Source organism: Tiliqua scincoides, chromosome 2 (genome assembly GCF_035046505.1).
Source record: "Tiliqua scincoides isolate rTilSci1 chromosome 2, rTilSci1.hap2, whole genome shotgun sequence".
In the NCBI taxonomy this organism is placed as follows: Eukaryota; Metazoa; Chordata; class Lepidosauria; order Squamata; family Scincidae; genus Tiliqua; species Tiliqua scincoides.
In genome coordinates, this window is record NC_089822.1 from 163,841,613 (window position 1) to 163,864,721 (window position 23,109).

The following is a 23,109-nucleotide window of genomic DNA, read 5'->3' on the forward strand; positions in this document are numbered from 1 at the left end:
TAGATTATAAACTGGATAGCACCACCTATATCTTTTATTTCATCTACTGTATGGTACCTAGTTTATTTCTAGAGTGCCTATGCAAGTCTAGGGCTATCAAAACTGAGATTGTTAGTGCACTGGAAGGAGAATAACCACAAGAGATGAGACTTTTACTTTGCCATATGTGTCTTGCTGGCTTGATGTTTATATTTAAAACGCATATTACAAATTTAATACTTACTTATAGTCTTTGACTCCTGAAAAACTCAGCAAACTCAACACACACACAGTTCTTCTAGAAAGGATGGTAAAAAACATGTAGAGAGGCAACACCGCTCTGAAACCAGAACAGCTTCTATTCTTGTTGCGCCAGAAGTTCAATCCAAACTTTAAAAGGGCATTAGCTACTCCAGTGGAAATGAGATAAAGGCAATAGTTCTGATTCATTGTAGTTACAATGCAGAAGGTGTTGGCTCCCCAGTGGCCAGAAACCCGGAAACACAACAAAGTGATAACAAGCTCCAGAAAAGTCTATATTTAGCTGTTTTATTAATAGGCTTTTCCTTGTCTTGAGGAAATTAATTGCCTTTCCAAGAAATATTACGCACCTCAACTTTCTGGAAAAAGGAATATCTTACTTGCCAAAAAAGATATATATAGTTTAAAAAAAAAAAAAAGTTTCCGGGTCTTGACCACTGCACGTTTTCACTGCTACCAGCGCCAACCAACCAAAATGTGTAAACCCTGAATTCAAGCAGTAGAATGAGGGACACTCTTTTGGTATGGGCAAAGTGTATGATCACTTCAAAGTTATAGACACTTTGTTAGTACAGAATATTTCCTGTTATCATTGCACACCAACATCAAAACAGTGACTGTCTCCCCTCCCCCCCCCACCAAAAAATGAGCAGCTGCCAATTGCATCAGTATTGTGGAAACTCTTCATTGTAAAAATGTATCGGTCTGAAACTGATTTCAGCTGAGCACCATCAACTTCAATTGCACTTACTAGAACTGCCAAGGAGTTGCACATTTTGCAGTGTGCAAAGAGCTCATATATCTGGCCTCATGAACCCTGGTAACTCTATAAGACAGATCACTCTTATTATCAACTGTATTTCACTAAGATAGGGGGCTGAAGGACAGTGATTTATCTCATGAATTCATGGCAGAGGAGAACCTTGAATCAGAGAATCCTGGAAACTGTACCGCAGAAGTTGGGGCTAGAGAGCTCTAACAGAATGATGACACCTCCTCCAAATTACAGTTCCCAAGTTTCTTTGGCAGTAATAAACTGTTATAAAACCAAAATAACAGCCCAATTCTAACCTTTGCTGGAACAGGCAGGCTGGATCTGCTTTGATCTGTGCCAGCTGAATCACTGGCACAGATCCGAGCAGCCCTATTGTAAGGCCCAGCTGATTGTGAGAGGGGTTAGGATCTGGCCTATGTGCCAGAGACCAGTCTAAAACCCTCCTAGGTTTGGCCCGCCCACCAGTCCTCCCCCTATGCAGAAATGCCCCCCATATGTCCTCCCACCACCAGTCCCAAACCCCTGCTGGCAGCCCACCATCTGCACAAATTTACCTTTGCTGGGGCTGCATCCTTGCACACGCCTTCCCAACTCCCATAGTGGCATAAATGTGCTTTACAGCACGTTCATGACACCCAGAAGCTGGCACAAGGCACTTGCGCTGGCTTAAGTGTAATTTAGGATTGTACTCTTAGTCTATATCAGTGTTTCTCAAACTGTGTGTCGGGACCTACTAGGTGGGTCATGAGCCAATTTCAGGTGGGTCCCCATTCATTTCAATATTTTATTTTTAATATATTAGATTTGATGCTACCATGGTATGTGACTGCATTTGGGGAAATGTTACAGACCTGTACTTTTAACAAGCTACTGTGTATATTCTTTTAACAATAATAGTAAATGGGACTTACTCCTGGGTAAGTGTGGGTAGGATTTCAGCCTAGGATTGTTAAAACTCTTCCTGCTTGATGATGTCACTTCTGGTCATGACATCACTTCTGGTGGGTCCTGACAGATTCTCATTCTAAAAAGTGGGTTCCAGTGCTAAATGCGTGAGAACCACTGGTCTATATTATTATTATTTAGAATTAAAGGTGTTTGAAAACAGTGTTATTTACTCAGAAGTAAGCCATTGCGTTCAATAAGACTTAGGGTGTCGTTTCCATCTTATCAGAAACAAAACACCTCTACGTAGAATATTTATATGCCCTTTTCTTTCAACAACAGCAAAAGTTCACAATGTGGTTTATCTAACAAAAGAAATGAAAAGATGGTTTCCTGTCCCCAAAAGGCTGACACTCTTTTAAAAAAAGAAAGAAAACAGAAACACCAGTAGGCAGGCAGCCACTGGGAAAAGCCATCTTGCTGGGATGAACAGAGACAGTTGCTTTCCCCCTGCTAAATCTAAGAGACCTTCCACTTTAAAAGCTATCTCTGTGCCCAGTTAGCAGAGCTTATAATGTTAACATGTTCTGGCAGTCCATTAAGGGTAAAATGACAACTGATTGTAAACAAAGAAAATTAAAAGAAAGGCGGCATGTCACAGAGAAAAGGTGGGGATATAGTACAGTTTGCAGCCCTGCCTGTACTGGATGCAAACAAAAGCTACAGAAGAGAAACCCAATCCTGATTATTAGTGAAAGGTGTGAGGAGCCACAGGGGAAGGAAATAGGCTACGGTTGGGAAGTGAGCAATAAGGACCCTGCCAAGAATGAAGGGGAAGCCACAATTACCACTGAAAGAAACCAATCTCTGTTGCCAGCTAGAGAAAGGGAGGCGTCAACCAAGTGTTCCACTGTGTTATGAGAGCTCACAACCAATACCAATCTGACAATGTTCTTAGCCAGGCAAAAGGCAACCTAGGTTTTGTAATTTCAGGGAAATATCATTGATCTCTCTGCGGTCATGCTGTGCCCACCCCCATTTGTCCAGATGCCAAAGACTTCACATCTCTTGTCAAATGCAAGGTTCACTATTTTAGGTGGGTCCGTCCCATCCCCCCCCCCAAAAAAAACAATTTCAGCAGGACCACACACAGTGACGTGGGGGGGGGAACAGAAATAATCCTTTTATACTGCATTGCTAGAAGAGAGTAGAAAAAGACTTTCCACACCTTTTACAATGGTGAATACAAAACATATTCACTGGCATTCTGATTAAACTTTAAGATCAAGGGGGAAAAGAAATCAATGAAGTCACATCTCTGCAGTCTCTAATGTTAGAGACAGTTAATCATTATGACCCTATTTTCTCTCATTAATCTGCTAATAGGTCAGTGGATTACTTTGATGTCCTTGATAATGCCTCAACTGTATATTGAGTATCCAAAAGTATTGGCTTCATGTTTTCTACTTTCCATCCAAATTCAAGAAATCAGCTTCCTACATGTGAAAAACTGAATACATCACAGCATACACTCTAGTCTAAAATATACGGTAACCAAAACAACCAAACACGCTTCCAAGGCAGTGTCTCGTCTGGCACAGACTTTCTCGGCTTCAACCAAGTTGCTGCCTTGTCCACCTTCAGACCATGCCCTGCAAAATGACATGATCAAATATTCCAAGTAGACACCCCATCCTCACTATCAATCAGCTTAAAGAAAAGTTTTATTGCATTTCCAGAAGATGCTTATCTCACGTGACCACTGCTAAACATCTCCCTATGGGTGCTTCTTTGGGTCAATTTAGTATACTGATTGTATGTCAGGAGATAGTATTCGGAGTGTGGGGATAACGTTGTGGTTGCTGCTTCAAAGGCTCTATACGTCAAATTCCGCTATAAGCAGCACCCAGCTCAGATGACAAAAATTCAGAAAACCAAATGCTTGCAGGAAGTTGTACAGTACTGCATTTTTAAACTGCACTACTGAACTTCGGAGGTAAAGATTTTATGGCATCAATAATGCATTTTAGAATATAGTTTTCCTGTATTACAGCTGAATAATATTGGAGTACTTGTCAAGTAGGCATACATTTCAAACTGTCATCAATTGAAACTTATACCAAAACAAACCAACCTATTTTTAAGGGGCTATAAGACTCACTGCTGCAACAGATTCACATGGCTACACTCTTGGAGGTTACTCAAAGGTGCCACCTCCAAAGGAGTGGAGGAAGGATGGGATATATGGTTGCCATGGAACACAGTTGGCTCACCAAATGAGTGAATGAGAGTCTACTCAGGAAGGCCACTATTCTGTAGAGTATTTTCTCAGAACCTGGCATTGTGGGACTCAGTACAGTTGCTGGAACCCTTTTGCTGTCCCTCTGGATAGTTGGATTGTGTAGCCACCACTTGCAGATGGTGGGACCCATAGTCTTAGATAGGCTTGAAATAGTTACATGGTGTCCTGGGACATGAAGCTGTCACAAGGCATCTCTGCAGTCTGTTTCAACTTTTAAGACTGTAGTTCCCACAACTAAATGATACCGTTCTACAGTCCAGAAGGAAGCCAAGGTGATTCTATCAAAAGTAGCCACTGAAAGAAAACAGGGAACACTTTAAAAAAGAATAAAGGCATAGATGTGCCTGATCTGTTGTGACAAAGAAGAAATCACTGTCACCTATCAATTTATTCTTTGTATTAAGAAACTGTAGAGGCTCATCCCATGCAATGTAGGTTACATCAAGCAGGAGATGAGTAAGGGAAATGTGCAAATGGGTCGCAACCATTCTATATTCAAAAGATAAGCCCTCCTTCTTCATAAATATTCATATATGGCATATATTATGAAGGATGTCCAGGAACACACATGTGGAGGTACATCATTTTGTACTTTACTCTTGACAGCTCACCACAGAATATGTGAGCTCGCACCACTGAAAGCACTGCAGTTAAAGAGATATGAAGGATCTGTTGGAGACAGGTCTGTGAAAGTTACTCAAAAACGTAAGTCAGCACCTGATGTCGCTGATACAGCGAAGTGTGTTCATGAAAATCAAGGTCAGGTTGCCTAAAATCTCATACAGTACACCAGTGCCAAGAAGCTCAGGGTTTACATTTTTTTATGTGTTTTTGGATGCTGGAGAACACACAAACAGCAAGCAAAACAGACAAAGGAAGAGGAGATCTGGTTGAAAATGTAACTTGTTAATCATCAGTTCAATTTATACATCAATGCAGACAAAAGTTGCCTGACCACAAATCCATCTTATTCCATTACATATCTTTATAAAAATATATTTCTCTGAAAACATTAATTCAAAGAGCTTCAAACATGCACAATGCAGGACCGAGATTTTTTCAGTTGACATGACTTTAGTATTTCCAGGAGAAAAACCCAACCCTTACACAATTCAAAGATCTAAACAAAATGCAAACGTGGACTATAAATCCTTATCATATAGTCCTGCCGACACATTCTTCTTTTCAATATAAAAGCTTAGCAACATTTCATTAATTTTTATTTATCATCAAAGCTTGTCTACTGAGCATATCTTGCCACTTTTTCATAACAGTAATTAAATAATACAGATGTAACCCCCACTTGAATGCAACTTTCTTCTATAATAAAATAAGAGCTCAATTGCAGGACTGTATGCATAAAGCACTAGGGTTAATAAAAGTGAAGGGCAAGATTCGTATGACTCCTCTGAATCAGTAACAGCAAAGGGAAGAAAATGTGCAATTTTAAAAGGACAGTTTGCCAGAAATTGCTATAATCCTATCCCTGAATGAACTAAGCCTATAGCTGTACATGCACATTACTGGGTAAGCATAGTCTTGCTTCTTCCTTGAGCTGAGACAGATATTGAATAAGCCCCGCTACCTTGTTTAAAACCTCCCACTTTCAAGTTGCACATATTTTTTTTAAAAATGGTCCAATGTTCATCTTACTAGCAATTTAGGGCCAGCTGTCAGATGACTGCAGAGGAGATTTGCATGCATCTCTGCCATGCACGTTTTGTATGAACCAGGGCCTAGATGACATATATTTTCACACAACCACACCTCATTTACACAATATATTCACTGCCCCCAAAAAGTAGATGGATCACAATAGCAGGGCATACTTTGGACTGTATGTGCATAAACCTCTGTTCAGAGCATGGTCTGTTTGTATAATGAGACATGTGCATATGCAGGACCCAGGCTCTTACCTAAGCCCCAGTGTGTGTGGCCTGTACATGCTGGGGCAGTGCGTGAATCAAACCTTGGCAACATCATGAATCCATGACAGAAGGAAGCATCTGTAAAGTCAAGCATACCGATACACCGTAGCAAAGTATAGACTAACACACTGGTCAGCTATGTCCTGTGGCAAGCACCTGGAAATAAAAGACTGTCATTTACACATCAGTTACTGTTCTTCACTTTCTACAGATTACTACCTACAGTAAACTTTATCTATTTCAATCTTGGAAATGGATCTCTCAAAGGGTTGCCAGATACACTAAATCTTCCACTGGTCCTACTAAGATTCCACAAAGGTTTATCAGGGCGCAAACACATTTCTCTGCCTGCTTATGTTCTTGGCCATCTGGGTAAATTATGAAACAAATAAGAAGTTCCTAGGTAATCCCAGGGAGGGACTGTACCTAAATCACTAGAGCCAAATCTTCTTCAGAAAGCAACACTGAAGGGTGAGCATTTGGCAGGAGTGTGCCTGCACCCAACAAGAAGAATAAAAATGCACATTACAAAACCTAGGTCCTGCAAGCAGGAAAGCTAAATTCTTAGCTGGAATTGGTTTTGCAGTTACTATCACTGCAAAACTGGAAGCCTTACCAAACCTCCACTGTAGCCCTTTAATAGAAATGGCTCAAGTGCTTTTCAAGTTCTCCTCTCTGCCCCGAAGGCGAGAAATTTGCTTTCAAGAAATGAAACCCAGAACAATTGCAATTCTGCAAATATAACAGAATCTGTACTCAAGATCATATTCAGAGGTTTGCAGACTATGGCAGACTGCTCAACTCCTTAACTATGGAGCTTCCTGAGCAAACAGTTTTGGGGACCGCCTAGAATGTCACAGCAAAGCTTATGGCATTTAAGGAATGCAGCAGCTTAAATAGCCACTCTCTGCCATCAAGGCATTCGACCTAAGTACAAGTGTAACTTTTTCAACAGAAGAGTCTACCAGCTACATAAAGTAACAGGAAGGGCTCTAAAAATTATGCTGTAAGTAATGAAAGGTAACTTGAGTTTCTATAAGATGCATTTAATTTAAAAAATCCACACACAGATTATTACTCTCCTGTACAAGGGCCCAAGAGAACACTTCTCATTCTCCAGGAAAAAAATCAAAATGAAAATTAGGGAGTCTTCATTATCTTCAGGATACTGCCTCGTCTTCTTTGGAAGCAGTCTGTAAAAGAAAGGAAAAGGAGCATCAGCCCTGAACAGACTGAAGCCAGACTGTGGGGGAAAAGCAGATCAGGAAGCCAAATCAACCCTATCCCTACAAAAAAATATTCCCAATACTGTGATTTGAAAAAGAGAACGTACAAAGCAGGCAAGGTAAATATAAGGAAAAAAGGACAAATTGCAGCATGCAGAATGGTAAAGTAGAGAATGAGAAGTCAAATGATCTGTACCAAAGCCTACAAGGGGAGCAAGAAAGATGACCATATCAACAAAATCTTAAGTACCTGCCGCAGCAGCTGCTTGCCAAGAAAGGAGGTTGCCACACTGGTCAAGTTCTTCCTGCTACCCACTTTGCAACGGATATAGCCATAGAGATTGGCCCCTTGCAGAGCTACACCCATAATCACAATGGCCTATGAAGGAAGAAGACACACGATGGGGTCACAGTGCAGTCTGCACTTAACAGAATGAGCTTCGTCAGGAGTGTGTCAGGTGCTCAACTCACCAACCACTTCACTTTGAAGGAAAACAGGGCGCTGAAGGCAAAGATCACCCAAAGCAAAGGGCACATGATCAGTCCTAACCAGAAGATCCTGGACTCTGCTTCTGATGAGGCTTTTTTCCCCCAAGCAGATGCCTAAGAATGTAAAGAGAAAGAAATGTATTCATGCAGCTTGCCCACTATGACAGTCTATGACAGTCTTCTGGATCAGGAATTCTGTGGACAAGTCATATGATAAGGACAGCATGCATCTTAAGGTTTTCATAGTCTTTTCTCACTGAAAAGAGGGAGAAAGAGGCTTCCTTTCACCTACAAAGCGCATATTCTAGGGCACCTAAAATGAGGACTAATTAATTTCAACCACCTCTGCTAAAAGACCAGCAAACATAACAGCCTGAGAAACAGTACTTAGGCAACATACCAATAATTACCACAGGTATCTCTTTTGTATAAGGTAATAGGATATTTCATTTTATATTGGAAGTCTTACTACAATCTTTCAAACTGAGCTGCATGAATTGAAGTGGTGCGAAACAGTTGATGTGCCCAACAGAAGGACATTCCTTACATATAAAGCCACCATGGGCATCAGTGAGGAAGGAGAACAACTCCATCAAACCCTTGCTATTAAGAGTGTAACTGTCACTGAGCCAACTGTCTCTGCAATGCCTTTGGTCCAGTCACCCTACTAATGGTCCACATACCCTACTAGCCCAAGTTACGTACCTGAAAACAACTGCATGTTGCCCTTCCACTGCTATTCCTGCTTCCACTTCCCTCTCCTCTCTCTGTTGTCTCCCTTGTATCAATTTCAAATTGTGGGAAGGGACCCAACTTATTTTTTCCCCCCCACATTTTTATACCACCCTTTCTCTAAGGAGCTTGGGGTGGTTTACATAGTTTCTCCTCCCTTTTGTTCTCACTGTGAGGCAGGTGAGGCTGAGAGACAATGGCTGAATCAAGGTCACCCAGGAAGCTTCATGGCTGAATGGGGATTTGAACCTAGATCTTCCAGGTCTAAATTCAACTCCTGAACCACTACATAATCCTGGCTCTTGTTATTCATATCTTCTTGTTATTCGTAAAGCACCACAGACATGGTACAATAACAAAAGGCTTGTGTAAGTGTCGTGCAGCCAGTCTCACAAACATGGTTAAAGGATTTATAGCAGGCTGTGAGAGCATGCTCCCTGTGCCTCCCTTATTGCGTGCAGATTCCCCTTGCTAGCTTTAACCATAGTTAAGTATTTGCTAGGCACCAACATTAACAAATGATTGGTTTAATAAAACCAGTCCATTCTCAGTGCATTAGGAAGGAGCACAGGTACACACATCTCTCCCACAGCATGTCCGAAGTCATAATCTAGTTATGATTAAATGCCCCCTACGACTTTAGAATCTGTTTCTTGCTGTCCTAACCAGAGAAAGTTCTCATGTAAAAGGAGAGTGACTTGCGATGGGGAAGAATGTGACCTTCCAGTCCACTTTCAATCTCCACAGTTAAGGGACAGGCAACACCAGCTCTGCAGTGGCCCAAATAAAACTGACATGCCTGAGGTGGCAAAGAAGCTCTCCTCAGAGTCAACTTGGCTGGTAACTGCAGGTTTGTATAGCTATCCTTAGTAGTGCACGCTCAAGCAAGCTGTGCCTCAGTGTTTCTCAAACCGGGTCAGCACCCACTAGGTGGGTCACAAGTTAATTTCAGGTGGGTTGTGAAGCACCAAGCTCAGCCAACATTGAACATACAGAGCTGAAAATACAGGGTGCACAGCTACTGGGCAGGGCGAGCTTCCAGTGGGAGGGAGGCATGGTGCTTTGCCGTAAATAGGTGGGAAGATGGGATGCTGGAAATCAAGGAGGGCTGTGTTTGAACAAGAATCCAAGTCTGCGTTCTGCTTTGACTTCCGAGCTGGAATGTTTGAATTCCAAGCTATGCAAAACAACAGTACAAATGCACGGTATAATGGGACTTTTGGCTGATTGCAGTTTGAAGCCTAAATGGATGATAGCACTTCCAGCCATGACATCACTTCCATGACATTAGCTTTCAGGTTAATGACATCACTTCTAAGACTAGCACGGCCCTAATATGCCCAACAGTAATTCCAGTGCACTGCTAAAGCCCAGTGAATTGATGCCATTCATTCCATTGTAGAAGAATGCATGTGTTTCCTAATGTGGCCTCTGAAGCTGGAAATGGAACAAGCTACATCTGAGACTTTATAACAAGAACAGAGAGAGAGAGAGAGAGAGAGAGAGAACAAAATCAATTATTGCTGGGGAGGTTGCTACCTTGTTCGCCCTGAAATGGAGGACACTTTCAATCATGGCGCCCACCAACTCTGTAGCTCCCTCAACAACAGGGAAATATTTACCTTCCTAGCTTCAAACACCCAGTGGCTCTTGCCATCATCATCAACCTGGTTCCACCAACGGAGGCCAACCATCAGCCTCCCTGTGATGTTCTAGACAGAGAGATAAGAGATGGCATGAAAATACGTATATACCTGGAGAAAGTAACCACACAGCTTCCTAAACTGAAATATTATGAATGCCTACTTCTTGTTTTATAAGAGCAAAAGACATCAATTGTTTTGTTCTGATCAATGATATAGCCAAAGGCAGTTGTTGGTTCACCTGTAACTCTGTCTCTGTCAGCCAACTCAGTTACAAAGTCTTTGGGCCACACTCTCGGCAATCCCACTGAGAGCACAGCAACTGGTGGCTTGATAACGACAAATTGACCCACACCACAAAGCAGCCTCACATATCAACACTGATATGGAGGGACATGAACACAAAGAATTGTCAGATTGGCATTTTCTTTCCATGAAAGAAATTTCAAATGTCATGAAAACAATTCAACACTTTTATGACACAAAACAAATAATTGCTTGAAAAATATGGCACTGCTACATGACTGGCCTAGGAAGTTGTTTCCACATCTTCCAGAAGGCCAACTCAGTACTCAAGCATGTTCGGGTGCTCAAAAATCTGACCTGGAGCAGTTCTGTCTTTCATGAATGGGTTGCTGCTGGTCTTTGATACTGCAACATCTTGGGGCACGTTATGTATAGTGTTGGCAGCACTACTAAGTGGCAAAACTGTGAAACTATTTTGATTAGGCATATGGAACAACAGGTTGTACCCTAAAATATTCCCTGTTTGCGAACAAAGCTCTTTCTGTGCGAGAAAGGGGTAATTTTTGTCCATTTCCCCTTCCCTCTGCAGCTCCTCCACCTGAATAGCTCCTCCTGAAGCAGGAATTACCTGATTCTTACCCTTCAGGTCACAGTTTGCTTGGAGGCTTGGAATAATACCAAACATGCTCAACACTCTTGTCACCATGGGAAATGTAATTCCCATGCAGTTCAGACTTCAGTGCAAGTTGATAACCAAGGCCTCCCTTCCCACAAAGTTTTACAGGTGCATGAAGGGGTCAGAAAAGAGAGTCTAGTCCCCATGTCAAGTTGCAGACTGCATCAAAACTAGGAATGATATGCACATGCCCAATCTCGTCTGATCTTGGAAGCTAAGCAGAGTCAGGCCTGGTTAGTACTTGGATGGGAGACCACCTGGGAATACCGGGTGCTGTAGGCTTATACCATAGTCTTTTGAGACTGAAGGTTGCCAACCATTCAGCATGTCTGTATTCCATTATGACTTCCAATGTACTGGAATGTATCACAGACCTTAGAGGAAACTGTGGCCTGGACAATGGGGAGTAGGTCTTCTCTGCCATAGACTCCTATTGGCTAACTCTGTAGGGACAGCATACAGGGTCCAATCTCATCACCTAGGATTTAGCCTGCTCTGAAATTTCTGATGCCTCTAGCACAAGGGAATTACATGTTCCATTATTCTGAGAATCCCAGTAACATTTAGAGACCTTTGGGCACACGTGCCCTAATGTCAGTGCTAATAATGTCTATTATTAACATGGAAAAATCAAAAGAGTTATTAATTCACAAGAACAAATTAAATACAAAGTGTGACCAAGAGGTTCTGCCCATTCCTAGAGTGGCTTTAGTTTTAAAATGTGCTCCCAAAAGAAAGTTGGTTCCCTTCAAAGGGGTCTGTCCTCTCCACAGAGGTAGTGTTAGCACAACAAAAAACAAATACACCGGCAAGAGATCTCTTTCCTTACATGACTGAGGGTGCAATCCTAACCCCTTATGTCAGTGCTTTCCAGCACTGGCATAGCGGTGCCAATGGGGCATGTGCTGCATCCTGCAGTTGGGTGTCACTCATGGAGGCCTCCTCAAAGTCAGGGAATGTTTGTTCCCTTACCTCACAGCTGCACTGCCCTTATGTCAGTGCTGGAAAGCACTGATAGAAGGGGTTAGGATTGCTCCCAGAATTTAAGGAAATTAAAAAAGCAAATCCCAGCTTAAATCCAGGGACTTGCATCCCAATCAGACTTCCCTTTTTTGGTAACAAGAATCTTAAAGTATACATGAGTACCAGTAAATGATTTACCTTCACAGCCCAGAAGTCACAGGATAGAAGCAGGATGATTGTCACCATACAGGCAATATAACTGTTGCTCAACAGTTCACAGAGTAAGTAGACAACAATTGCACTAACTCGGAAGAACAAGTGGAAAAAGGAGGCTATTGGATGTCTGTGGAAGATGTGATAAGAGAAAAACATACATATCAATTTCCACATTTAACTCTGCTCAAAGGTTCAGCCATAATATGCTGTTGCAAGGATAACACCACTACATAGAAATTAACAATGCTTTGACCATTAGCACTACCACAATGTCATTTATATGACTACGTAGAAAATATGGTTCTTCAGCTTATAAATTCAATCTCCCCAACAAGAGTTCCCTGAAAATTTACTAAAAGTAGAAGGGCAGATAAGCATAACTGTTCGGTTAAATACATCTCTTTCCTTTTAGCACAATAAGCTACAAAGTTGAATTATTTAGGTGGTGCTAAGTTAGAAGTTTATCAAACACTACCAGATACCAAAATACTGGAACAGTTCTCTGTTCAATGAGTGAGTTGCTCCTTCCTCATCAATTTTATTTGATTAGTTTTACTTTGCCCACTCAAGATCGGAGCATTTCACAGAAGTAGCCATAGCTACTAGCATCAGAAAGTGTTCAAACCAAAGCTTACTGCTCCTAGAGCAGAACAATATAAATGTCCACTATTACACAATCAGACACTAACAGCACAATCCTAACATGCGCTGGAAGCAGGCAGGCCAGCAGGCCTGCGCTATATCCAGCGCAAGTTTGGGGCCAAAAGCGGTGCAGCCCTACACAAGGGAAAATTTTCCCCTTAGCCCATGTCACGCTGAAGCAGCCCCAATGGGTCTACTCAAATCTGTGCCACCTGAGGTGGTGGCCCTGGGCCCACAGCAGCACAGAGAGGCCAGCTACCTCCCATTTGAGTGGCCCAAAAGTGCTTTATGGTACCTTTATGACACTCTCAGGTTGGCACGAAGGACTTGCTTCAGCCCAAGTTCAGGTTTGGATTGGGCCCTAAATAAATCTGTAACAACACAATTGCTAGCAAAAGCAGGACTGCCTAGAAAGTCAGGCATTGCTTCTTTTCCTTGCCCTACCAATGTTGGAATCAAGCATCATATTGGTGGCACAAAGCCACCAAATATGGTTTCATTCCATTTAAGGGCCTTAGCACCTATGTAACTGTTCATTGGTTATTGCCTGCCCACTCTACATGGTAGCTACATAGATGAAGGCATTGTCTAGTAGGAGTTGCCAAGCTGGTGGGTCATGATGTCAGAGGCATGTACCAAAGTTGCCATCTGCTCCAGAAGTGATGCAAGAGACAAAGAAATCACTGTTTTGCAAGCAAACCGTAGTTCCACAGGATGGGGTAATTTTCTGAAGAAAAACAGCATGTAAGAAAAGAATCATCTTCAAAGCATCAGATAGTTTTAAAAGCAATAAAGCACGCCCGATGAAACTGATCAAAGCAAAAGCCTCTTACACACTGCATCCGTAGTTTGACTCTAAGAGTTTTCCAGAATAGAGAAGACCACTGGGTTGGGTCACAAGATGACTACTCCACTGTTTCATGCTGGCCTCTTCAATTTTCAGACCAGCATAGCAACAGCACTTCCATCTCAGGCATCCCTGAAAGGGAATTTTCCACAGCTATATGCACAAAAGCCCCTGCCCACCATTATTTTTTCCCCCCAAGATATCCCAGGATCATCTTGGTTCTGGCACCACTTTTATGGCATTCATTGTCAAACAATTTAAAATCTGCCGCTTCAGTAGAGAGTTTCTGGCAAGGCCTAAAATATTTTTATTAAATTAGCTTTCAGGGGCTGGATATTCTGGTTTGTTTTTATTTGGGTTTTACTTTTTTCATGTATTTACATATCTGCTTAGCTTGTTATGTATTGGTTTTTTTACTTACCACCACCTGTGAGTTTTTAGAATTTTTAGAATTTTAGAATTATTGTATTGTTTGCTGTGCTGGCTTTTAAATTATGTTTTAGATTTTTAATGTTTACATTTTTTAAAAAAATCTTGTATTATATATTTATTGAGTATTGTAAGACACCTTAAGCATTTGGAAAGGAAGGGTATAAATGTTTTAAATAAATACATATTTCTTACAACAAATCTAGCCCTTATAGTGACCAAAATACTTTTGCTTTGATCAGTATGCTACACATAAATATTCTGGTAGTGGTCAACCATTTAGACTCCCAAATTCACTCCTATTAAAATAACAGGAATATACAAATCGGAAGAGATGGCATGCTTGTTGTATGTCTGATATGGCAGCTCAGAACCTTTCTGCTGTAGAATATCAGCACCCACTTTAGCAATCACTTACTTTATCTTTGATTTCTTGGGTCTCCTGGACATTTCATCATCAGCATCAAAGAGTGACACATCTTCTGTGTCGTCATTACTGTCCTGAAGAGGTAAATGGACAAGGGTTACTGGAGAGATGGACTAAACCTAGCACAAAGCCAAGGAAGGCCAAGACAGAAAGCTTCATTTTAAAATAAAGAAACCAATTTAACAATTTAACTAGACATGATGAAAATGAGTCTCTCCAAGCATTGATATACAACTGAATTTCTATGAGAAACATCACTGTACTGCAGTGAGAACTAGAGCCACAAAATTCAGGTGGCGGATTTAATCCGTTTTACCTGAGTGAGTAAATCAATGTGAGCATATTAAAAACAATGAGGCATAAGCACATCTGTTTAATTTTGATAGCTGCTTTATGCATTACAATAATAAGGAATGAAAAAGTAAGTTAATAACAGACTTCCCTTCTACGTCTATTCATTCCAAGTTTTAAATTTTCACACACTCCTTTTACAATCTGGAAAAGATACCTATATAGAGATTTTGGTGTTATGCTACTTTTATTTAAAAGCTAGCTAAAACATACGGGACATTCATTACAAATCCACAGGCAGGACTCTGCGGACAAGCCTGTTTTAAATATATTTTTTCTACATGAAGTTCACCTACAGAGATGCGAGGAAGCACTTTTAAACAGTGGGACTAAATTAGACTTCTTAATCCCACTGTCACCACAAACAACTGAAGGATCAAATACACATATTTTGAGAAGCTAAGCATGAGTATCTCTCTGATATTAGGGAACCCAGACAGAATCACTGGTGAGATCATGGGCAGGCAAGCCAGTTCAGACATCTGATCTCCATTTTGTTTAGTTAATAGTTAAAAAAAAAAGATCTTTTTTATTAAAAGCCTGTTGTGACTTGAATTGCAACGCATGGTCCTCTAAGTTAATTGAGCTCTCTTAGTTCACTGGTGTTAGTTGCCTTTCCAGATCACACCCCTAATCTAGCATTATTTCAAAAAATGCAATCCTACAGAACAGATGATACTCATTTAAAAAAAACACTCACACAAACAAGCTCCTTCCTTCTCATCTAGACAGGCTAGTAGACAGTGCTGGGGGAGAAGAAGCAGCTGTGGTGCATGTCGGCACCAACGACGTGGGCAAGTGTAGCTGGGAGGTCCTGGAGGCCAAATTTAGGCTTTTAGGCAGGAAGCTGAAAGCCAAGACCTCAAAGGTAGCATTCTCTGAAGTGCTACCTGTTCCACGCGCAGGGCCAGCTAGGCAGGCGGAGATCAGGGGTCTCAATGCGTGGATGAGACGGTGGTGTAGGGAGGAGGGGTTTAGATTCGTTAGGCACTGGGGAACGTTTTGGGACAAGCAGGGCCTGTACAAGAGGGACGGGCTCCACTTGAACCAGAATGGAACCAGACTGCTGGCGCATAACATTAAAAAGGTGGCAGAGCAGCTTTTAAACTGATCCCTGGGGGAAGGCTGACAGGAGCCGAGGGGCATCCGGTTTGGGACTCCTCATCCCTATGGGATGAGGATGGGGAGGTTAGAGAACAACAAGGCAAAGGCAGAGTAGGAGAAGAAATTGGGAAAGGTAGCGTGATGGGATGTGATAGATGGTTTGGCACAATGAGAGGATGCGGGGACAAAGGAGCGAATAAGCAGCCCATCCTAGGGCATTCCATGTACAAATGCTTTTATGCGAATGCCCGAAGTCTATGAGCAAAGGTGGGAGAACTGGAATGTCTGGTGACAAGGGAAAACATTGACATAGTGGGCATAACGGAAACCTGGTGGAATGCGGAGAATCAGTGGGATACCACAATCCCGGGCTATAAACTCTACAGGAGGGACAGGCAGGGGCGTGTTGGAGGTGGGGTGGCCCTTTATGCTAAGGAAGGGATAGAATCCAGCAAAGTAGAGATGAGGTGGGTCCACTGTAGAATCTCTGTGGGTTAAATTACCAGGCTTGTGCAGCGATGTAATACTGGGGGCGTGCTATCGTCCTCCAGACCAGAAATCGGATGGGGACCTTGAAATGAGGAAACAGATCAGGGAGGTGACAAAGAGGGACAAGGTTGTAATCATGGGGGACTTCAATTATCCTCATATTGACTGGGTCAATTTGTGTTCCGGTCACGATAAGGAAACCGGATTTCTTGACGTGCTAAATGTGGCTTAGAACAGCTAGTCACGGAGCCCACCAGAGGACAGGTGACTCTGGATTTAATATTGTGCAGTATGCAGGACCTGGTTAGAGATGTAAACGTTACTGAGCCATTGGGGAACAGTGATCATGCTGCGATCCGTTTTGACGTGCACATTGGGGGAAGAATACCAGGCAAATCTCTAACAAAAACCCTTGACTTCCGACGGGCAGACTTCCCCCAAATGAGGAGGCTGGTTAGAAGGAGGCTGAAAGGGAGGGTAAAAAGAGTCCAATCTCTCTCAAAAAAGAGTGCATGGAGGATGCTTAAAACAACAGTAATAGAGGCCCAGCAGAGGTGTATACTGCAAAGAAAGAAGGGTTCCACTAAATCCAGGAGGGTGCCCGCATGGCTAACCAGCCAAGTCAGAGAGGCTGTGAAGGGCAAGGAAGCTTCCTTCCGTAAATGGAAGTCTTGCCCTCATGAGGAGAATAAAAAGGAACATAAACTGTGGCAAGAGAAATGTAAGAAGGTGATACGGGAGGCCAAGCGAGACTATGAGGAACGCATGGCCAGCAACATTAAGGGGAATAATAAAAGCTTCTTCAAATATGTTAGAAGCAGGAAACCCGCCAGAGAAGCGGTTGGCCCTCTGGATGGTGAGGGAGGGAAAGGGGAGATAAAAGGAGACTTAGAGATGGCAGAGAAATTAAATGAGTTCTTTGCATCTGTCTTCACGGCAGAAGACCCCGGGCAGATACCGCTGCCCGAACGGCCCCTCCTGACCGAGGAGTTAAGTCAGATAGAGGTTAAAAGAGAAGAAGTTTCAGACCTCATTGATAAATTAAAGATCAATAAGTCACCGAGCCCTGATGGCATCCACCCAAGAGTTATTAAGGAATTGAAGAATGAAGTTGCAGATCTCTTGACTAAGGTATGCAACTTGTCCCTCAAAACGGCCACGGTGCCAGAAGATTGGAGGATAGCAAATGTCATGCCTATTTTTACAAAGGGAAAGAGGGGGGACCCGGGAAACTATAGGCCGGTCAGCCTAACATCCATACCGGGTAAGATGATGGAATGCCTCATCAAAGATAGGATCTCAAAACACATAGACGAACAGGCCTTGCTGAGGGAGAGTCAGCATGGCTTCTGTAAGGGTAAGTCTTGCCTCACAAACCTTATAGAATTCTTTGAAAAGGTCAACAGGCATGTGGATGTGGGAGAACCCGTGGACATTATATATCTGGACTTTCAGAAGGCGTTTGACACGGTCCCTCACCAAAGGCTACTGAAAAAACTCCACAGTCAGGGAATTAGAGGACAGGTCCTCTCGTGGATTGAGAACTGGTTGGAGGCCAGGAAACAGAGAGTGGGTATCAATGGGCAATTTTCACAATGGAGAGAGGTGAAAAGCGGTGTGCCCCAAGGATCTGTCCTGGGACCGGTGCTTTTCAACCTCTTCATAAATGACCTGGAGACAGGGTTGAGCAGTGAAGTGGCTAAGTTTGCAGACGACACCAAACATTTCCAAGTGGTGAAGACCAGAAGTGCTTGTGAGGAGCTCCAGAAGGATCTCTCCAGACTGGCAGAATGGGCAGCAAAATGGCAGATGCGCTTCAGTATCAGTAAGTGTAAAGTCATGCACATTGGGGCAAAAAATCAAAACTTCACATATAGGCTGATGGGTTCTGAGCTGTCTGTGACAGATCAGGAGAGAGATCTTGGGGTGGTGGTGGACAGGTCGATGAAAGTGTCGACCCAATGTGCGGCGGCAGTGAAGAAGGCCAATTCTGTGCTTGGGATCATTAGGAAGGGTATTGAGAACAAAACGGCTAGTATTATAATGCCGTTGTACAAATCTATGGTAAGGCCACACCTGGAGTATTGTGTCCAGTTCTGGTCGCCGCATCTCAAAAAAGACATAGTGGAAATGGAAAAAGTGCAAAAGAGAGCGACTAAGATGATTACGGGGCTGGGGCACCTTCCTTATGAGGAAAGGCTATGGCGTTTGGGCCTCTTCAGCCTAGAAAAGAGATGCCTGAGGGGGGACATGATTGAGACATACAAAATTATGCAGGGGATGGACAGAGTGGATAGGGAGATGCTCTTTACACTCTCACATAATACCAGAACCAGGGGACATCCACTAAAGTTGAGTGTTGGGCGGGTTAGGACAGACAAAAGAAAATATTTCTTTACTCAGCGTGTGGTCGGTCTATGGAACTCCTTGCCACAGGATGTGGTGCTGGCGTCTAGCCTAGACGCCTTTAAAAGGGGATTGGACAAGTTTCTGGAGGAAAAATCCATTATGGGGTACAAGCCATGATGTGTATGCGCAACCTCCTGATTTTAGAAATGGGTTATGTCAGAATGCCAGATGCAAGGGAGGGCACCAGGATGAGGTCTCTTGTTATCTGGTGTGCTTCCTGGGGCATTTGGTGGGCCGCTGTGAGATACAGGAAGCTGGACTAGATGGGCCTATGGCCTGATCCAGTGGGGCTGTTCTTATGTTCTTATGATGCATCTCAAGAGTCACACTGTATTTAACACAGTATTATTTGAAAGGATAACTGAAGAGGTCTTTCACTGTCCTTTACATTGCTCTGTGTCAGAATGTTAACAGCTCCAATTTCAGATTACATTAATACAGTACTCTGAAACTGAACAGGTGCTTAGCCTAGCCAAAACCCTGGGCACCAGGGTGCAGGTCTCTTGTTGTCTTGTGTGCTCCCTGGGGCATTTGGTGGGCCGCTGTGAGATACAGGAAGCTGGACTAGATGGGCCTATGGCCTGATCCAGCAGGGCTCTTCTTATGTTCTTAACCCAGACCATCTGGAAGATGATACTACAAAAGCCAGAAGCTACAGAAGTGCTAGCATAGAACAGAAAGTTTACCACTTGATATTATACATCCTTACTCAGAGCTAAAAATACCAAAGTTAATATCCCCAAGTTTGATAGGATTTACCCCAAGTAATCACACATTACACTACAGCCAAAGTGTGTCGTGACGCCCTAGAACAGTGATTCCCAACCTTTGGGAGCCTGTGGACCACTGAGGTAAAAACTGGAATTGTTATGGACCACATGCAACCCTACCACCCCCTGCACACATAAAGATACAATTAAATTTGGTAGTCCATGGGGCAGTGCTCAATGAGACACTGGGAGCGTAGGATATGGACAGTCCATTCTCTGCCTCTGTTGGTCCTCCACCCTCTCTGATGGTCCATGGGGAAGTTTCTCTCCAGGCCAGCACTCCTTCACAGACCAGAAGAGAGGGCGGAGAAGGGACTGCCCACAACCACAGCCAACACTTACTTCAGTGGTTCCTGGGGCAATGCTCTCTCAGTGAGGTGCTGGAAGTGACAGAAGGCAACCATCCTTTTTCCCCTGAGACCTCACGGACCACTTCTCAGGGTCTCATGGACTAATTGTGGTCCACAGACCACAGGTTCGGAATCACCACCTTAGAAGAAACCAACCCTGCCTTAAAAAACCCCTTTCCAGGGCTGCGATCCTACGCACTGAAATCCATGAGACTTACTCCTGAGTGGACAATCCCAGGCTGGGCTGTTAGCTTTGTACACCCAGGAGACACAACCAAGTCGGGGTGTATAGATGACCCAGGCTGCAATCCTCTCCACACTTTCCTGGGAGTAAGCCCCACTAACTAGAATGGGGCTGACTTCTGAGTAGACAAGCAGAGGGTTGGGCTCTGAGGCTACAAGCCTCTCCACACTTTCCTGGGAGTAAGTCCCCTTGACTAGAATGGGGCTTACTTCTGAGGAGACAGGCACAGGGTTGGGCTCCCGGCTCCTCAGCAGCCAGGCATCCACCCAGCACCTGCAGCCTCTGGCAAGAGACCCCCCATCGAGTCTCCCCCCCCCACCCCTGGCAACTGGAAGCGCTGCCCCTCCCGCGCAGGAGGCCCCCTCCCGCGCGCCCCTGACTCCCACCTGCCGTAGCATCGCTTCCGCCTTCCTCCACGTCACAACGCCAGCCACCAGACAACGCGGGTGACGTCATGGCCCTGAGACGGTCGCGCTGGCACCATAGAGAGCCCACAGAGCGCCACACTTCCGGTACGACGGAAAGCCGTACAGTGGGGTCACTCTAGGCGCTGGCGTGGGTCTCTATGATGAAAGCCCAACGCAGAGTGCAGCCTTCGCCTTTGGAACCGGGCGGAAGTTCTAGGCAGGGCTGGAGCTTCAGCGACGTGTGTGGTGAGGTCAGTGTGCTGGCGCACACGCCTACTCAGAAGCAAGTCTCACTGTGTTCAATGGGGCTTACTCCCAGGTAAGTGTGCACAGGATTGCAACTGAGGCTGCAATCCATGCACAGTTACCTGGGAGTAAGCCCCATTGACTCTCATGGGACTTACTTCTGAGTAGACATGCATAGGATGGGGCTGTAAGACTAGAAACTTCTGGAAGGGTTTGTTTTTGCAGCCTGTGGCTGCCATCCTATCCACACCTACCTGGGAGTAAAGCCCATTGACTATAATGGGACTTACTTCTGAGTAGACACACATAGGCTTGTGCCCTGAGGCTGCAGTCCTGTCCACACTTACCTGGGAGTAAGACCCATTGACTCTAATGGGACTTACTTCTGAGTAAACATGCATAAGAGTGGGCTCTGAGGCTGCCATCCTGTCCACACCTACCTGGGAGTAAAGCCCATTGACTATAATGGGAATTACTTCTGAGTAGACGTGCATAGGATTGGGCTATATGTCTCTATCCTATGCATTTCTACTCAGAATTAAGTCCCATTATAGGCAATGGGGTTTACTCCCAGGTAGGTGTGGACAGGATGGCAGCCATAGGCAGCAATGTAGTCTTCTTCATGCAGATGTGACTACCAGGCAGTAATGTGTCCCCTCTCCTAACACAAGGCAACCACAAAGGCAGGAGTTTGTGGTTCAAGACGAGGCTTCCTCAGTCTGATCAAAAACATGGTGGGGTTACTTAGGGGTGATCCAAGACTTTCTGGTGCCTAAGGCTGGTCATCAGGTGCCACCACCCTTTCCCCTGAGGTGGGATATCAGATGCCACCACACTTTTACCCAGTGGCTCATGGCACCAACTGCCACCCCTCTCAGCTGATAGCATACCAGCAGGCACAAGAAGGCACCAGCACCCCTCCCTTTCACAGAATTTGAAAAGGAAGACAAGAAGAAAGCGGAAGAGGAAGTCTGGAGGACAGTGGAGAACAGCAGTGTAGTGGGGGGAAGTGGAGATGCAGGACTTCTGCAGCAGAAGCAGTGACTTCATCAGCAGAAATGCTCAGGTGCTGCCTCTGAAACCTTTTTCAAAAGACCTTCACTGAGAAAAAAACTTCAGGCTATCTGAGCAATTTGCATGGGTATGAATAGGCACAAATAAGTCAAATGTGTTTCTCAAGGACTGCCTGAGAGGCAGTAGTCACTCCTCACATGTTCCAGAGTCAGTGTGTAAAGCTAAAATCACATATACAGTACTCAAAATTACCTTGAAACTCTCTGACATCTGGAAATGGCAGAACCTGGGGGAACAGCAGCTTCATTCTCCAGTCTCAAACTTGCTCCTGGGCATGTATTTAGTCATGCCCTAAATTCCACCAGGGGGAATTCCACCAGGGGGTGGAATTGCCTGCACTATTTAAACTGCTGGTTTTCTTTGTTTGCTTTGTTTGCTTTGTTTATGGTTTGCTGACCAAACCAAAAACAAAACAACTTTACAGTTTTTTGCCTGTAAAGTTGAATTCATGCAAGTCAACTGCGCCTAAGATGATGGGTGACTGTATATATAGTGGACAATCTGTTTCTGTGGGGGTTTGGTCCACCACCTCCACGAATACCAAAATCCATAGATAATGAAATCCACAGAGAAGGGGGACCAGGTCGCAACACAACAGGGACTCACCTGGGGGCCATGCCAGGTCCTCAGGAGGTTGTGCTGGCCTTCCAATGTCTTCAGAAGGCATTCCCGATGCAACTGAAAGCCACTTCCGTTTTGCATTTGCAACTTTTCGTCAGGTCTGGGAGCTGTTCTGAGACCAAGAATGGTCTGTGGAGTGGGCCACAATGTCCACTGCTGCTTCCATATGTGCAAACAACGCTCATAGGTCAAACAAGCAACTCAACCCAAAATAGAATTCAATACAAAGCAGACACTGCTGCGGTTGTCATTGCAGTTTCTTTATTCTGTGAACAGGTGCCATTTGGTGGTGGTTTTCAGACACCCTCAAAATTGCAGAATGTAGGCATTTGTATGAAGATTTGAGCTGAACTATGAGCTGTACACAAAGAGAAAAGC

At 43.9% G+C, this 23,109-nt stretch overlaps 1 protein-coding gene and 1 pseudogene across 3 annotated transcripts; one reads left to right on the forward strand and one right to left on the reverse strand.

Annotated features, from left to right (window-relative positions):
- Positions 1–5,005: 5,005 nt before the first annotated feature.
- Positions 5,006–20,855, reverse strand: TVP23C (trans-golgi network vesicle protein 23 homolog C). Of its 3 annotated transcripts, none has more exons than XM_066614856.1 (7): positions 20,770–20,855; positions 14,658–14,740; positions 12,304–12,448; positions 10,200–10,289; positions 7,828–7,959; positions 7,607–7,735; positions 5,006–7,323 (listed from the first exon to the last, which is right to left on the reverse strand). In XM_066614856.1, the coding sequence occupies exons 1-7, from the start codon at positions 20,779–20,781 to the stop codon at positions 7,291–7,293; spliced, it is 624 nt and encodes a 207-aa protein (XP_066470953.1). In that variant the 5' UTR covers positions 20,782–20,855; the 3' UTR covers positions 5,006–7,290. The 3 variants fall into 3 exon arrangements, with proteins under 3 accessions (XP_066470953.1, XP_066470954.1, XP_066470956.1); XM_066614857.1 differs by lacking the exon at positions 20,770–20,855 and adding an exon at positions 20,358–20,623; XM_066614859.1 differs by lacking the exon at positions 20,770–20,855 and adding an exon at positions 20,132–20,182.
- On the forward strand, positions 11,300–11,424 carry LOC136642963 (5S ribosomal RNA; annotated as a pseudogene).
- Positions 20,856–23,109: the final 2,254 nt, after the last annotated feature.

Coding starts and splice junctions, on each gene's coding strand:
- TVP23C (XM_066614856.1), bottom strand. Junction 7,960..10,199: donor GGGTGTTTGAAGCTAGGAAG/GTAAATATTTCC, acceptor TTACATTCTTAG/GCATCTGCTTGGGGGAAAAA. Junction 7,324..7,606: donor GCAAGCAGCTGCTGCGGCAG/GTACTTAAGATT, acceptor TTTCTTTTACAG/ACTGCTTCCAAAGAAGACGA.